Source organism: Rhynchophorus ferrugineus, unplaced genomic scaffold (assembly GCF_030347505.1).
Source record: "Rhynchophorus ferrugineus isolate W39M unplaced genomic scaffold, kcgeb_rfMv2 rfM3, whole genome shotgun sequence".
NCBI lineage: Eukaryota > Metazoa > Arthropoda > Insecta > Coleoptera > Curculionidae > Rhynchophorus > Rhynchophorus ferrugineus.
This window is the reverse complement of record NW_027472582.1, coordinates 17,106,506-17,122,790: the sequence shown is the minus strand read 5'-3', so window position 1 is coordinate 17,122,790 and position 16,285 is coordinate 17,106,506. Positions and strand designations below refer to the sequence as shown.

Here is a 16,285-nt window from a genome sequence, read left to right as displayed (position 1 = left end):
AAATAAATTAATGGAAAATATGAAAATTAACGGTTTTATATTTTGGCCCATAAATTAGTTTTAAAGGATTTTTATTAAAATTAGAATTTCTATCATGAATAATCGGTACGATGTATTTTATTCAAAATATTGTCCATCAATAGCCGCTACTTTTTCACATCTTTAGGGCAATTTACGGATTCCCTCTGGAAAGAACTATGTATCCTTTGAGGGTATCCACGAATCGATCTACTCTTTGGTATCTTTATAAGAAATGAAACGCTGCTTAAACAGATCGCTACTAATATGTCGGAACAATTGGTAATCAGAAGGAGCTAGATTTGGAGAATATAGCGGGTAGAATAACCCTTCCTATTTTAATGTTTCCGGATATGTTTACCGGATTTGAAACATGTGGTCAAACGTTCGTATTTTTATTATACTTCGTGGTATTCCGACCGTTTTTCGCGCAGGGCTCGGCTCAAAGGCATCGATTGTAGTCAATGGTGATCCTCATAGATAGTCTTTTTTGACTATCCAAAGCGATCTCTGTCTTCGGTGTCAAAATCGCTATTTTTAAAACGTCGAAACCAGAACGTTGAAATCGATGTAGCATGGTTGGTCTTTAATGACCTTCAGCCGCTTTTTTCCTCAAATTGAAGTAAAAAGTAAAATTTCCCGCAAATGACATTTACTCAGTAGAAATTCGATTTTCGGAAAAAAAAATGTACAAAAAAATATACGCAGATAGTTACAGAAGAAACTAAAGAGAAACACAGCGATATCAGAATGACAAGGAAACACAGCAACGAAGGAAATAAGAAAGTATATATGCTCTGTAATGAAAGTAAAGTACATTACTTGGATATACAATTGTTAATTACGTATATTAGGCCCGCAGGAGATACCATAAGTGACTTGGAAAAGAGTTTAATGTAGATATAATAAAACATAACTCTAACCTACAAACTATTGTAGCTGTATAATTAATTCTAGTTGTAAGTCATTCGATAATGTATAAATTAGATGTACTTTAACATTAAAATAAATTATATTTTATAATATTTCTGTATCATTATTTCATTTAGATTAGAATATTGTTATATATCAAAACCAAAATTAACTAAAACTCAAAGTTAAATGCGGCAACACTGCGACGTTTTGACGTCATAAATTTAGATGACGCAAATTTACTGTTTTATTGAATAATATAGTTTTATTGATAAATATGTATATATGTTTTCTAAATAGAATAATTATATAGAATATTTTTTTTCATGTAGGTTTCTGATAAACTCCAAGCCTTGAATGACGAGTTTGCTGCTGAAACGAAAAAGAAAAAGGAACTGGAAGATCAAATATACATCTGTTCTCAAAAATTGGATCGGGCTGAAAAACTAATCGAGAGTCTCGGGGGCGAAAAGGCACGCTGGTCGGAAACCGCCCTCTCTTTGGGTAATCTGTTGGGCAACGTTATTGGTGACGTCCTCCTGTCCGCTGGAACCATAGCTTATTTAGGCGCATTTACCGTCGATTACAGGTGAGAAACGATGAAGTTTCTACGGTTCATATAACATGATTAATGCTTTAGGCGAGAATTAATCCGAGGGTGGAACTCGTTATCGTTAACATTGGGAATTCCATGTTCCGTAAACTTTTCCCTCGTAACAACGATGGGCGAGCCGGTGATTATCCGATCTTGGAATATCGCAGGATTACCTGTTGATAACTACAGCGTTGAAAATGGTATCATCGCTACTACAGCTAGAAGATATCCCTTGATGATAGATCCTCAAGGTATGTAGCTATTACATATAATTATATATTTCCTATTTTATCCAGTATCCGACCTTCGGTTTTTTTCTGGTAACTTATTGATTACACATGCCTGGAAAATTTGAAGAGATGGTTAGATAGGGTTTGCGATGTAATCTTTATGTTTTGGGAAGCGATGAATCCGAAAATTACTTCCTTTTTGTCATAAGATGAGACGTTTCTTGACAAAATGGGAAACTCTATTAGACTAGTTATTATATTAAAAAAAATATTTAAAAAAAATTGAACCGACTTCAAAATATAAATGAAGAACTCACTAAAAAGTAAAAAAATAATCGAACTTCGATTTTTAAACAAAAAAAAAACGTTTTAAAATAAGACATGTACATAATAATCATTGTCATAACTAAATAAAGCTAAAAAAACCTTATTTCTCCTATATACTAACACGTCAATTGAAAAGTCCCCGGCCTGACACATAGATGGCTACTAGATTTAATTCCATATGATTTTTAGTTAGCCTTAACTTTCAAAAAATACGTGTATAAATTTGACAGCTTCAGTTCATTAGTTTGTTAATTATAGCATTTTGAGTTAAGCAAATTTTATTATTGTGAAAAAAAATGGATAAAAAGGAATTTTGCCTGTTGATAAAATGTTGATTTTTAAAGGAAAAAAATACAGTTGAAGCAAAAACTTGGCTTAATTAAAAAATCCACAAAATGATTTTGAATGACCGTAGATTGAAACTGAATGAAATAGCAGACATTCTAAATATATCAACTGAACGTGTACATCATACCATTCACGAATATTTGGGTAAGAGAAAGCTCTGTGCAAAGTGGGTGCCGCGCGAGCTCACTTTTGACAAAAAACAACGACGAGTTGATCTCAGAAAATATATTCTCAACATATTCTCTCATTTTATGAGAAATCAAAATATCAATTTTATTAAGTGGTTATAAACAAAGCTTTAGAAATAATAATGGCCTTGATTTGGTCATTATCAACATCATATAATAATTACAAATGTTGATTTTTATATTCCCTTATTAAAGCTGATATTAAAATCGTAACCAGAGTTGAACAACTTCCAAATTTTTAGGACAAGCAAATAAATGGGTAAAAAATATGGAGAAAAATAACCGATTACAGGTTATCAAGTTGACGGACAGCAATTATGTTCGAGTCTTGGAGAACGCCATCACTTTCGGTACCCCCGTTCTCCTGGAGAACATCAATGAGGATCTGGACGCCGTCCTGGACCCGATATTGGCGAAGAACATATTCAAACAGCAAGGAGTTTGGTACTTAAAATTGGCAGATAACGTTCTCGAGTACTCGTTCGATTTCCGTTTCTTTATCACTACGCGTCTGAGAAACCCCCACTACCTACCTGAGATTGCCGTCAAAGTCAGCTTGTTAAACTTTATGATCACACCGCAAGGTCTCCAGGATCAGCTGTTGGGTATAGTAGTCGCTAGGGAGAAGCCAGACTTGGAGGAAAAGAAAAACGCTATGATAGTTGAAAGCGCGAACAACAAGAAGATGCTGAAGGAGATCGAAGACAAAATATTGGAGGTCTTGTCCACTTCGGAGGGAAATATCCTAGAGGATGAGACGGCAATTAAAATTTTGTCTTCCAGTAAAGTTTTGTCAGCAGAAATCGAGGAGAAACAAAAACAAGCTGCTGTAACCGAACAGGAAATCGATTACGCCAGAAATCAATACGTTCCAGTATCTAAGCATTCCTCAGTACTTTTTTTCTGCATATCTGATCTGGCTAACATTGACCCGATGTATCAGTACTCATTAGTTTGGTTCATCAATTTATACAATCAGTCAATCACCCATAGTCCACAATCGAAGGTCCTGGAAGAACGCCTGGGCTATTTAAACAACTATTTTACCAACAGCATCTACAGGAACGTCTGCCGATCTTTGTTCGAAAAAGATAAACTGATTTTCTCATTTGTTTTGACCGTTGGAATCTTGAGATCTCACGTAAGATAACGATTTTTTTAATTTCGTAAAATAATTTATCTGTATAAACGCACTGTTAACAGAACGAGGTGGACGAAGACGTGTGGAATTTTTTGATTACCGGCGGCGTCGCACTTGATAACCCATATCCAAATCCAGCGCCTGAATGGTTCTCAGAAAAAAGTTGGTCTGAAGTCGTAAGATCTAGCAACCTAAAAGGGTAAGTTAATAAAATAAACATTATTTTCTTGTATATTCCTATGTATGTTAACTCTTATGGAGCTAGTATTTAGCTAGACGCTATTTGATGTATCAGGACTATAAAATAATTTTAAAGGATTTACAATATATGGCATAGAGACGTCGGGTAACAATTGAACAGTCCGCGGCTTACCATAGTAAAACACATTTTTTTTATTCAACATAATTCCCTTCAAGGGTGATACACTGATTATAGCGACCCTCCAACTTTTCGATACCATTTTTGTAGTACGATTTGTCCTTTGCTACAAAATAGGCCTCAGTTTCGGCGATCACTTCTTCATTCGATGAACATTTCTTCCCAGTTAGCATTCTATTGAGATCTGAGAACAGGAAATAGTCGCTGGGGACCAGATCTGGAGAATACGGTGGAGGAGGAAGCAATTCGAGGCCCAATTCATTAATTTTTGCCATCGTTTTCACTGACTTGTGATACGGTACATTGTTTTGGTCAAGCGGCACTTTCTTTTTCTTCAAATGCGGCCGTTTTTCGGTGATTTCGTCCTTCAAACGCTATGTAATAGTCACTGTTGGTGGTCCTTCCTTTTTCAAGATAGTTAATGAAAATTATTCCATGCGCATCCCAAAATATAGACGCCATAACCTTGCCAGCCGACTGTTGCGTTTTTCCACGCTTTGGAGAGGGTTCATCGTGTGCAGTCCACTCGGATGACTGTCGATTAGACTTCGGAGTGAAATGATGGAGCCATATTTCATCTATTGTCGCATATCGACGCAAAAACTCGGATTTATTACGCTTGATGATCTTCAAACACTGCTCCGAATCATTAACTCGTCGTTGTTTTTGGTCAAAAGTGAGCTCGCGCGGTACTCACTTTGCACAGAGCTTTCCCATACCCAAATATTCGTGAATGATATGATTTAAACATTCAGCTGATATCTTTAGAGTGTCTGCAATTTCAATTTACGGTCATTGAAAATAATCCGTGTTCCAACCAAAAATCGTTAATAAGCGTCCACTACGTTCATCGTCTTCGGTGCTTATTTCACCAAGAAACTCGGCATCAAGCCAATTTTTGCTTCAATTGTATTTTGTCCCTTCAAAAAACAATATTTTATCAACACGCGAAATTCCTTTTTATCCATTTTTTTCACAATAACAAAATTTGCATCACTCAAAATGCTATAATTCATAAACTAATGATCCGACAGCTGCCAAATTTATGCACGCATCTTTTGAGGATTACGGCTAACTAAAAAAACATATGGATTTAATTCTAGTAGCGTCATCTATGTGTCAGACCGGGGACTTTTCAATTGACCTGTTACATATGTAACCAACTTCATGTGTCATATCGTCGAACTGTAAACAAAAAATGTTTCAGGGCGTTGAAGTGTCCGAACTGGTATCGTATTTGCGGGAAGTTTAACTTTTTACTTCAATTGAATTGCCTGAAAGATGGGAAAAAGTAGCAACTATCGCTAGACAACACTTTGAATAAAATACATTGAACCGATTTTTCACAATAAGGCTTCAAGTCAAAAAAAATTCTTTAAAACTAATTTATAGGACTGCATTTGTGTCTATAACAATCCCACAATTAAAACAATAATTACAATACAATTATAATATACAATATTTATAATAGGTTACATTTTTAAGCATTAAATTTTATTACCAAAATTAGTTTTTAATTAAGTGTAAAAAATAAAATGTTTTCCTTAGACTTGAGGGATTTAAAGATTCGGTAACTAATGACATAAAAAAATGGAAGCAATTTTACGACTATTCGCAACCTCACGAAATACCTTTCCCGGAACCCTTCGATACCCTAAAGGGTATGCTAAGATTGGTAGTATTGAGATGTCTGAGACCTGATAAAATAGTACCAGCAGTACAGGTACAGTATCTCTATTGTAGATAAATTATGTTTTTGAATATATTTAAAACACTTTTTAGCAATATATTGTGGAGGAAATGGGTCAAGCCTACTTGGAACCGCCTCAGTTTAATTTACAAGAATCATATAATGACAGCAATTGTTGCTCGCCACTTGTTTTTATTTTATCACCTGGATCCGATCCCATGGCTTGTCTGATTAAATTTGCTGGAGACATGGGTATAAGTAAAACTAGTCTTATGACAATTTCCTTGGGACAAGGACAGGTATATTTGTTACAATTATTTTTATTATTAGATAGAAATTGGGCCAAAATAAGACATAACTAGTACTCAGATTGAAATATTAGTAAACATCACTTGAAAGTTCTTTAGTTACTTAACATTTTTTATAAACTGTCAAAAACAAAAAACTTAACATTATTTTAGGGACCAATTGCTTCCAATATGATCACTACAGGGCTACAAACTGGACAATGGGCTGTTTTACAGAACTGTCATTTGGCGGCCAGTTGGATGAGAGAACTGGATCGCATTTGCGATGAGGTTATTGTTCCTGAAGTGACCAATCCTAATTTCAGATTATGGTTGACCAGTTACCCTAGCAAAGATTTTCCTGTTGCTATACTACAAAATGGTACAACGCGTGTTCTTAACATAACTTAAAATCTAATAATAAATACCTTCACAGGTGTAAAAATGACCAATGAGGCTCCAAAGGGCTTGAGGCAGAACTTGTTGAGATCCTATACTTCCGATCCGATCTCCAATCCAGAGTTTTATGCAGCTTGCTCCAATTATAAATCATTCCAATGTTTACTGTTTGGTTTGTGCTTTTTCCACGGCCTTGTTCAAGAAAGGAGAAAGTTTGGACCTCTAGGATGGAACATACCATACGAGTTCAACGAATCGGATTTGAGAATTAGCGTTATTCAGTTACAGGTAACATTCATTCACTTTAGCAAGAATGTTACCGATAATTTATTGCATATTTTTAGATGTTTCTGAACGATTATGTCGATGTACCCTATGATGCCCTGACTTATTTAACTGGTGAATGTAATTATGGTGGGAGGGTTACGGATGACAAAGACAGAAGATTACTGAATGCGATTCTGTCAATATTTTACACCCCGCATACAGTGAAAACGCAACTGTACCCATTTTCTCCAAGTGGATTATATCATGTGCCTAAAGATACAACATACGAGGGTATAATCCATTACATTAAGGCACTGCCAATTACTCCTCAACCTGAAGTGTTTGGATTGCATGAAAATGCGGATATCACAAAAGATAATCAAGAAACCCAAACAGTAAGATATTAAAACTGATTATGGTAAAAAAAACTGTGAATTCTGTTATAGCTACTTTCTGGTGTACTTTTAACACAAACTCAGCTGACATCAGGGAGCGGTGGTGACGAAAGCCAAGAGATGGTAATCGATTTAGCAAATGATATACTCAAGAAAATACCGGATGTCTACGATATTGAAGCCGTGAGCAAAAAATATCCCGTTGTATATGACAATTCTATGAATACAGTGTTACGACAGGTATACGTAATTTTTATTATAATAGTAAGTTGAGCTCCCATAAAGTTATGCTTGATTATTGCAGGAACTAATTAGATTCAATCGACTGATCGCAGTTGTTAAACGAACGCTCAACGAAATGATAAAAGCTGTGCAAGGTTTAGTAGTAATGTCCTCAGAGTTGGAAGAAACGTGTAATTCTTTGATAATTGGTAAAGTACCTTCGTCGTGGGCAGGAAAGAGCTATCCCAGTCTGAAACCTCTGGGCTCTTATGTCGCAGATCTTATATTAAGGTACAATTTTCTATACGACATGTTCGGAAATATAACCTAACGTTTCAGATTAAAATTCTTCCAAGATTGGATAGATACGGGGGTTCCCATAGTTTTCTGGTTATCCGGATTTTATTTTACCCAATCATTTCTGACTGGTGTGTTGCAAAATTATGCCAGGCAGCAAAAGTTACCCATTGATTGGATTCATTTCGAATTTTATACCACAAAATTTGAACAGGAAGCAAAAGCTTCCCCTGAAGTTGGTGTGTACTGTAAGGTAAATATAACTAATAATATTTATATATAGATATTTTACCATACATCATATATATATATATATATATATATATATATATATATATATATATATATATATATATATATATATATATTATTTGATAACACTTTAATTAACAATATAATTACTATATATACACATGTATATTAAAACATGCAGCAAGTGAAGGAAAAACAAGAATTTAGTATTCTTATAGATGTAAGTACTTATTAATCATAGAAAATGTATTTAGGCTTGGTTTAATGTATATAGTTTTACTTTACTTTAATTAAATTAATATTACTGTTCTTATTAGGGATTATTCCTGGAAGGAGCTAGATGGGATCGTAAAACACAAATGCTAGCTGAATCCTATCCAAAAATACTGTTTGATGTAGTGCCGATTATGTGGATGAAGCCAGCTAAAACTTCTGAGTACAACCCACCACCATGCTATAATTGTCCAGTATATAAAACTAGTGCAAGAAGAGGTATATTATCTACTACTGGACACTCAACCAACTTTGTAATGTATACTACATTCAATACTAATTTGCCTGAACAGCACTGGATTATAAGAGGTGTTGCATCATTATGCCAATTGGATGATTAATTTATTTTTATACTTCTATATTTATATTAGATATAATTATATTATTACCAAGTTTGCAATACATTTTTTACTGGATGAGACTGGCTTTCAATTTAAATCTAATCTAAAGATTAAAAGTAATTATAATATAATAAACTCATTAAAATTGGGTAAGTACTTATAGTTTTGGTGAAAAGAGGTAAAATAAAATAAAATTTCTTAAAAACATTTATTATTGACATAGCGTTAATAACTAAAAGTAGAAACAAAAATATACAAAAAATACACAATAAGTACTATACTGAATTTAAAAAATAAGAAAAATCACAATCTACACTTTATAAATCTCGTAAAATTTACTACAAAATAGTTTGTAAGACGAACAGAATTATTTAGAAATATAGAATTTCATATAATAAAAGAGCAGAGTTGCTAGTTGTCATCAATCCTGGGAAAAGTATTATTCAGAACAAATGTATGCTGTTAGAACACATAGTTCTAAACAATTCAAATCATCTTACTAAACCGAACTTACCGTTATACAGATCTGTACAAGAGACAAAAGTTTACAAAAAATAATATTTATGTTAGAGTAATAGAAATTCGATTATATTAACCTTATAGAATACAAAGTTTTTCAACTGCAATTCCATTTAAAAATAAACAAAGCAGCTTTTTATTTAATTATAGCATTTCTATTACTAAAACACATCAAATGTTGGAGGAAGACTGTACAATATGAATAAAAAATTTCCTCAAATATATTGATCACATTTATGGCTGATTAACATAATTCTGATATAAATCATAAAAGGATATTATTTCTGTCAAACAGTTCAGTTTTTAAATTAACATTTTTTGTTATTCACAAAATAAAGTATCAACTTTTGATAATGTTTCATGTTTTTTAGGAGGGTATTAAAATAAATACCAAAAAAAGGAAATATATTTTAAAAGGTATTGCTATACAAATATCAAAATGAAATGGTCACAATTTTATTTGGTACAAACCATTAGATATATATCATTTATCAAACTCCTAGATATATATACATGTGATGTTATGCAGAAAAATAAGAGTGTTGTTAATTTTCTTGATTATGTCTTGTTTACAAAATATGTTTAAAAATCATTCATTTCATAATACAATTTTTACAAGTGATACTTTTTGTTAAGTCTATGTGTTCTAAAAAATATATTTCTATTATTTTATCTGTCAAAATATAGCTCTAAAGCGATAAATTATTCTTTTTATTACATATCTTTTATTGTTTTATTACAAAAAGGTGTCTCTCTGGTTAGCTAATTCGTATCTCTGATGTACGTTAAAAACCAGCAAAACATCAGTATTTTCTAGTTTATTCCTGAACTGGTTGTATCATTTTCTGGAGATTATAAGTTATTAATTATAACATGTTGAATTTGAGCTTATATTTTGACGCTACAACTTACTTATCAAGACAAAATATTAAAGCTTCTTTGAATACACTTCTTTTAATAATTTCTGCATCTCAATAAATACTACCTTTATAATAAATTACGTTAAATCTAACAACCACAGCAGTATACAAAACGTTTTACTCTAATCAATTGCAAAATATACTTTAAAAAATTAAAGTTCTATATAGTTCTGAAATATATTTTATATTTTATTTAAAAATTACTACGAATTATTTAAGTTGAACGTGATATATGTTTCCGTCTTGGTGACATTTTTCGATTTTGCAGCATAATGCTCACGGTCCGCTTCAATATCCTTTCAAAACTTTGGCCCAAACATTAATATCTGTAAAAAATGTAATATTAACATATGTATTAGGATTAGAATAGTTTGAAAGTAAACTTTTGATTATACTTATAATATGCGATAAACTGAAAATAAGCCTAATTTCAAAAAATATACAGGATCTGTTTCAAAAGTTGGTAGATATATTTCTTATATAATTTATTCTAATAAAGATACGAACACTTAATTCCTCTAAACAGGCTCCAAGGGAGTTAATACATTTTTAATAGTATTTCTACCAATCTTGAAAGGCAGCGGATGAAATTGCATTAGAATATTACTCTCTCACTTTAGTAATATTTTAATTTGAATATATAAAACCCAAATAAGTCACACCTCCAGGGCAGCGACATAGGCTTTCTTCCGTATTCACAGCCAAGATCTCAATGTTCTTTCTTTTTCAATTTGATGATACATCCAATTTGATGGGTGCAAAAATACATGGCGATAGCCCGATGTTAAGATCTTGAGCTGGGAGCCCTCCAGCCTATTTCACCATTTTCTGCAGCCTGCTGGTTCTAGTATATTTGAAAAAAAATTGGGAACTATTGGGAAGACAGATCCTGTATTGAGATTCCCATCAAATAGAATTTATAATATATTGGAAATGATTTAAGGTCCTGTGTAACTGAGTGATATGATAAATAATGAAAAAAGACTGCTGGACCGCTGAAGCCTTTTGTTTTAAAGTGTCTTGTACAAATAAATATGTTTAATGAGTTTCAGAAGACGGCATTACTGCACCGGACACTTTATAACAACAACCACTAATGAAAATTAATACTTTCTGAATACAATCGAAATAAAGCTTTGCCAGTAGTTTTTATGACTGCAAATTAAGCTTTGGTCGCACACAGCAAACACAAATACAACATTTTAACATTTAACATTTACAAAACCATACTATGATGTTAGTTTTATCAGAATTTCATTTTTTTAATAATAATTAGCAATAACAATTTAACATAATATAATAACAATAAGCTTGTTATTATCATACCTAAAATTGAGTTGAACATTACTATACTTATCAAAACATAGGGTTCCACCCTCCCCCTTGCTTTAATAATTTAGTAAATGAGTAACAATTAATTGTAGAAGGGTGTACTTACCAGATTATTTTATGGTCGTGACCCTCGGGCAGCTTCTTCCAGTGCCCGTACTTTAAGTTCTCGCTCTCGTTGCTGCCTAAAATGCGAAAACTGCTATTATTAACACCAGCTGTTCTCAGACAGCAATATAAAAATATAATATATAAATATATGAACAATAGATTAACAAGGGGGGAGGTTATTTATATTATTGTATTGTATATTTTAATTTTATTATAGTTGGAATGTAAACACCGGTTTAAAAGCCATTAATTGTCATAGATAAATAAAAAAAAATTGACTTTTATATATAAAAATATTAGTTTGGAAATATGTATAAACTTATTACATATTGCTACGTAAATCAAATTGTATTTGAAATACAAAAAAAAAACACGGTCTATACATACAAAACTGTAGAAATGTTTTGGGGAATATAGAGATTTAATAATAGTAATTATTATTTATAGGTGTCTATAACCCTACTATTATTTCTTATATGTTACTCATTTATTCTTGATAGTTTTGCATTCATATCAGTTTCGTTCATATATATTTTGTTAATGTTTTTGTTATATTTATTGATGAATATTAACATCGAAATTTATAGAACATATATATAAAGTAATTAATGATGAACTCTCCCCAATAGAGTAACATAGGGGATTGACCTAATAGGCAAAACCGGAGAACTGTTTTGCGTGATCCCACCAATGCCGGCAATGAGACCACTTTTTCGAGGCATTTGATTGGTTCATTTCATTTCTACAATGTAAACAACTGTTTGTGGCTTAATTATAATCATCACTGTTATTGATTATAATGTATTTTCAATATCAGAAGTGTCATGAATCCGTTGTACCTTCAGAAATAAAACCAACGAGACGTCCTTTTACTTGAAAGAAATCTATTTAAAAATATATTGATCAAGATCAGATCAAGTGAAGAATTGCACTTGCATGTGCTATAAGATTGTAAAATTGGTACATTTTATTTACCTAAATATTATAAGGTAATTTTATACAACATTGGATAACACCTTTTGCCGCACAGAGCTGTTAAAGGTTTAATCTAAACCATTAAATGATTATATATTTTATATTATTAAATGAAATATATATTATATACATTATATATATATATATATATATATATATATATATATATATATATAATATTGTACATATATAAAACATAATACATTTTATCAGGCATTATATTGGAGTTTTATTCTAAATTTTGAGATTTAGATTTGTCAGATGATATACAAGTAGATCACGCGATATCGAATAAAATCCTGAACCAATGAAATGCATTGAATGGCGATCTCAGCTAAGGCCACACAAAACAATTTCTAAACGATTACTCTATGCACTCCACCTATCGACGTAGCTTATTCACCCTTCCAAAGGCACTGGTAATACACTATCTGGTTTTAAATAGCTAGAATCGAAAGTCAACTAGAAAATGATAATACACTACAAATTACACAAAGAAGCGGAGTGAAGGAGGCCAAAAACAAAATAAACAAAAGCAAAAGCTGACTTATATTTAGCGATTATAACTATTATTCATTATAAAAGATGATTTTATGTGATAGCAGTGCTTTTTTTGTATTGACTTGTAAAAATCATCTTTTATAAATGCCAATGCGTAAACCCCACAAACCAACATTGTTAAAAAAAATCAAATCAGTGATAGTGATTAAAATGGTTTATGAGTTAGATGTGGCTGAACGGACCTTAAGTACTCCTCGTGTTGGGCAACAATCGAGGGATGTGGAGGAAATCTCTCTCTTTCTAACAGCATCTGTCTTTGTAGTTGTTCGTGGGCTGCGGCCTTTCGAACAAAAATACTTATTAAAGAAACTGGTCGATTGTAATTAATTGATTACTGGCTCATAGGCAATGCTATGGTTTTATTTACTTTTTCAGCCGAACATTATATAAAACGCGACCAGCTATAGAGCAATTTAATTTAAATACAGATCTAGAACCATAACATCTTATTAAAACTGTAATTAAACACCCACATATGCAACTGAAAATAAATATATCTCTCGTGCATGTTAGCTTAGATAGTTACCTGATGAGCAAGTTGATCAGCATACGGCCGTCCTAACAGATCAGGATGATGTAAACCTAAGGGTGCATCCCTACCAGGTATTAAACCGGGTCTTGGATAGCCAGGTGTCCCTGAAGCTAATGTATTAAGTCAGATTCAATATTAAATTATTATTCATTGAACTATACTGACCTGGTAATGGAAAACCTGCTGCTGCAGCTGCCGCTTCTTGCTGAGCCTGCTGCTGTTGCGGATGTAAGTGTAGATGCGTATGCGCATGTGTGTGGGCATGAGTATGCGCATGATATTCCGGCGAAATCCCGGCCATTTGCAGGCGTACCTTCAACAACACGTAAAAAACAACTTGATAATATACTCTGATAACAGAAAATTGCCTATATGTACAACAAAGCACTATGGCTTATATTTAATACATCATGAAGCCCTTAAAAAATGCTTCTTGTTAAAATTAATGATACTTTTTAATGGGATAGTTACCATGGGGTCAGTAGCAAGCGCCAATCTTTCAGCAGCTTCCAACTGTGCTGCAGCAGCATGAGCTGGATGATGTGGGTGCCCAGGTGGTCCTCCAGGTCCGGGGCCTCCAGTTGGTGGTATGCCTAATCGTTCCATTCTGAAATAATCATTTATGTTTACAATTAATAAACATATAGTGACAGTTTTAAAACCTATACCTCTCTCTTTCCATTTGAGAGAGTTGTGCCGCGCTACTAGTCCCTGGGTATAATGCAAAATGGTGGGGCAATAAACTCGGTGGACCGCCTGGACCGCCAGCTAATCCTGCTGCAGCGTAACGCCGTTGAATTTCCAACCAATGAGGATCCACAGTATTGGGTGGTACACGCATGCCAGACTTCATGATCTCCTCCTTTAATCTGTGAGGATAATTGTATCTTAACATTCTGCATTTATATAATAGGAATAATTGAAAATTGAGAATAAATATGAACTTACCTATCATTAAGTTCCCTTTCTCTTAATTCTCGAATTTCTCTTTCTCTTTTCTCTCGTTCTAAATGTTCTAATTCCAACCGCTCTCTTGCGCCAGGCCCATACATACTCAGTTGATACTGAAGCATGGGATCCATAACTGCTCCAGGTATTAAAGATCTGAAAAAAAAACAACACATTTTAGATGTTTAAAAGTAAATTAGGATTAGTCAAATTTATTACCTAGGCATATGACCTGGGCTGAAACCTGCATGAGGCCTAGCATATTCTGATAACTGCCTAAGGGCAGGTGTATCAGTAAATCCAGGTCGCGGAAATCTTTCATATGGAGCAGATAAGCTTTCCAAAGGTCCCCTGTTTATATAATACAAGTATAGTGTTAACATAATTCATAATTAGATTAGTCAAAATACCTTGATGGTGGTTTAACATCTGCTTTATCTGGAGTCTGGATTTTTCTAGCCTGCGCTTGAGCTCTTTCTCTTTCCTCTCGTTCGCGTTCCGCTTGCTTCCTTAACCTACATTGCAGAATTTTTAGATTTCCACCACTTAAATGCTTATATTTAATACCTTTCCTCTCTTTTTCTAGCTAGTTTTGAGTCTGGTACAGGTTTAAATGTTAAATCTGTTCGAGTACATGAGTTATGTTCCCCTCTATTCCAATGCCTAAGGAAAATAGCTGATTGACTTCTGTGACATTCAGTATCCTCTATCCTAGGTTCAGGTGATGGGCCCCTAAAAACGATATTTTATAGAATAAACGACAAGAAAAAAACGATAAACTAAATCACCTAGGTGGTCCAATTGGGCTACTTTGGCTATCTTCTTCGGGGGAGCCCTCCACATCTGGCTCAATCTTAACAACTTCCTCAGGTATAATTTTAGGAGGAGGATTCATAGGTGATGTGCTTGGAGGGTGCATGGCTCCTTGCTGCTGCTGTTGAATATTAGCAGCAGCCTGAGCTGCATGGGCTCTAAGTGCATCCAATGAACTTCCAGTTAATGAAGCTGGCCCTAAATATGGTTAAATTAGTATATTATGAAAAAGATTATATTTGGGTCTAAGTAATTGTGTAATACGACTGCTTGGCCACTAATTAAAATTTGGGAAGAGCAATGCTTAGAAAACCACTTTATAGCCAGTATACAAATAATTATCACCTCTTCGTTAAAGTTGTTTTAATTCCAACACATTTTATGATAGCTATACATACCCAATGCACCAGGATGATGCCCCATATTTGGTGGTTGGATCATTAGATGATGAGGATTAGTTTGTGGCGGTCCTCCCGGTGGTGGAGCCTTCGGGTGGAGACCATGCCTCAATAACTGAGCACTACTAGGTGACATTCGGTCATGATGAGTATGAGTATGATGATGAGTATGTTGGTTCACAGAACTTGAACTAAAATTATTTTAACAAACACATGATTTTATATTCTCTTAATAAAAATGCAACATCATACCTGCTATTACTTTGAATTGTTGTTTGAGATACAGAAGTGTGAGGTGAACTTGTTCTTACAGTTTTTTGATTAACTTTGTGCTGGACTGATTGACTGGAGCTAGTACTAGTGCTATGAGAAATAGTAATACTATGACTACTGCCACCATAGTTTTGTTTTTCCACACTTGCATGTATTGAGCTAAAATAACAAAATGAATTAATTCATAACTATTAAATAGTTTATTTTGGGAAGACCATATACGCCACCACATTTTCATCTGTTAGAAATATGTTAAGATAAATGAAATGAAGTGAGCTACCATATTCCAATATAATCTTAATTGTTTGATTTTTGTCAGATAAAGGCCTGAGTATTCAACCTGAA

The 16,285-nt window shown here is 33.3% G+C and overlaps 2 protein-coding genes across 21 annotated transcripts in view; one reads left to right on the top strand and one right to left on the bottom strand.

The window, feature by feature from the left end:
- The window catches only part of Dnah3 (dynein heavy chain 3, axonemal), a 51,748-nt gene extending 43,111 nt beyond the window's left edge, over nucleotides 1–8,637 (top strand). Inside the window, exons 39-52 of the mRNA XM_076400590.1 lie at nucleotides 1,263–1,519; nucleotides 1,571–1,776; nucleotides 2,861–3,759; nucleotides 3,822–3,958; nucleotides 5,687–5,861; nucleotides 5,921–6,127; nucleotides 6,290–6,497; nucleotides 6,552–6,802; nucleotides 6,859–7,176; nucleotides 7,228–7,416; nucleotides 7,481–7,689; nucleotides 7,738–7,948; nucleotides 8,129–8,167; nucleotides 8,265–8,637. Coding sequence (XP_076256705.1) covers nucleotides 1,263–1,519; nucleotides 1,571–1,776; nucleotides 2,861–3,759; nucleotides 3,822–3,958; nucleotides 5,687–5,861; nucleotides 5,921–6,127; nucleotides 6,290–6,497; nucleotides 6,552–6,802; nucleotides 6,859–7,176; nucleotides 7,228–7,416; nucleotides 7,481–7,689; nucleotides 7,738–7,948; nucleotides 8,129–8,167; nucleotides 8,265–8,561 — 3,603 coding nt within the window. The 3' untranslated portion in view covers nucleotides 8,562–8,637. The remainder of the gene's footprint in view (nucleotides 1–1,262; nucleotides 1,520–1,570; nucleotides 1,777–2,860; nucleotides 3,760–3,821; nucleotides 3,959–5,686; nucleotides 5,862–5,920; nucleotides 6,128–6,289; nucleotides 6,498–6,551; nucleotides 6,803–6,858; nucleotides 7,177–7,227; nucleotides 7,417–7,480; nucleotides 7,690–7,737; nucleotides 7,949–8,128; nucleotides 8,168–8,264) is intronic.
- A 118-nt stretch (nucleotides 8,638–8,755) lies between these two features.
- Nucleotides 8,756–16,285, bottom strand: part of Gug (arginine-glutamic acid dipeptide repeats grunge) — a 56,731-nt gene continuing 49,201 nt past the window's right edge. For 7 of the 20 annotated variants that reach the window (XM_076400433.1, XM_076400421.1, XM_076400432.1 and 4 more), the window contains 14 exons: nucleotides 15,920–16,099; nucleotides 15,668–15,858; nucleotides 15,245–15,467; nucleotides 15,024–15,188; nucleotides 14,867–14,971; nucleotides 14,676–14,807; nucleotides 14,457–14,612; nucleotides 14,171–14,377; nucleotides 13,982–14,115; nucleotides 13,674–13,829; nucleotides 13,503–13,618; nucleotides 13,159–13,256; nucleotides 11,439–11,514; nucleotides 8,756–10,326 (listed from right to left, as the gene is read on the bottom strand). In XM_076400433.1, coding sequence (XP_076256548.1) covers nucleotides 11,448–11,514; nucleotides 13,159–13,256; nucleotides 13,503–13,618; nucleotides 13,674–13,829; nucleotides 13,982–14,115; nucleotides 14,171–14,377; nucleotides 14,457–14,612; nucleotides 14,676–14,807; nucleotides 14,867–14,971; nucleotides 15,024–15,188; nucleotides 15,245–15,467; nucleotides 15,668–15,858; nucleotides 15,920–16,099 — 1,930 coding nt within the window. In that variant the 3' untranslated portion in view covers nucleotides 8,756–10,326; nucleotides 11,439–11,447. Of the gene's footprint in view, nucleotides 10,327–11,438; nucleotides 11,529–13,158; nucleotides 13,257–13,502; nucleotides 13,619–13,673; nucleotides 13,830–13,979; nucleotides 14,116–14,170; nucleotides 14,378–14,456; nucleotides 14,613–14,675; nucleotides 14,808–14,866; nucleotides 14,972–15,023; nucleotides 15,189–15,244; nucleotides 15,468–15,667; nucleotides 15,859–15,919; nucleotides 16,100–16,285 lie in introns of all 20 variants that reach the window. The other 13 variants (XM_076400424.1, XM_076400428.1, XM_076400426.1 and 10 more) reach the window with 13 other exon arrangements.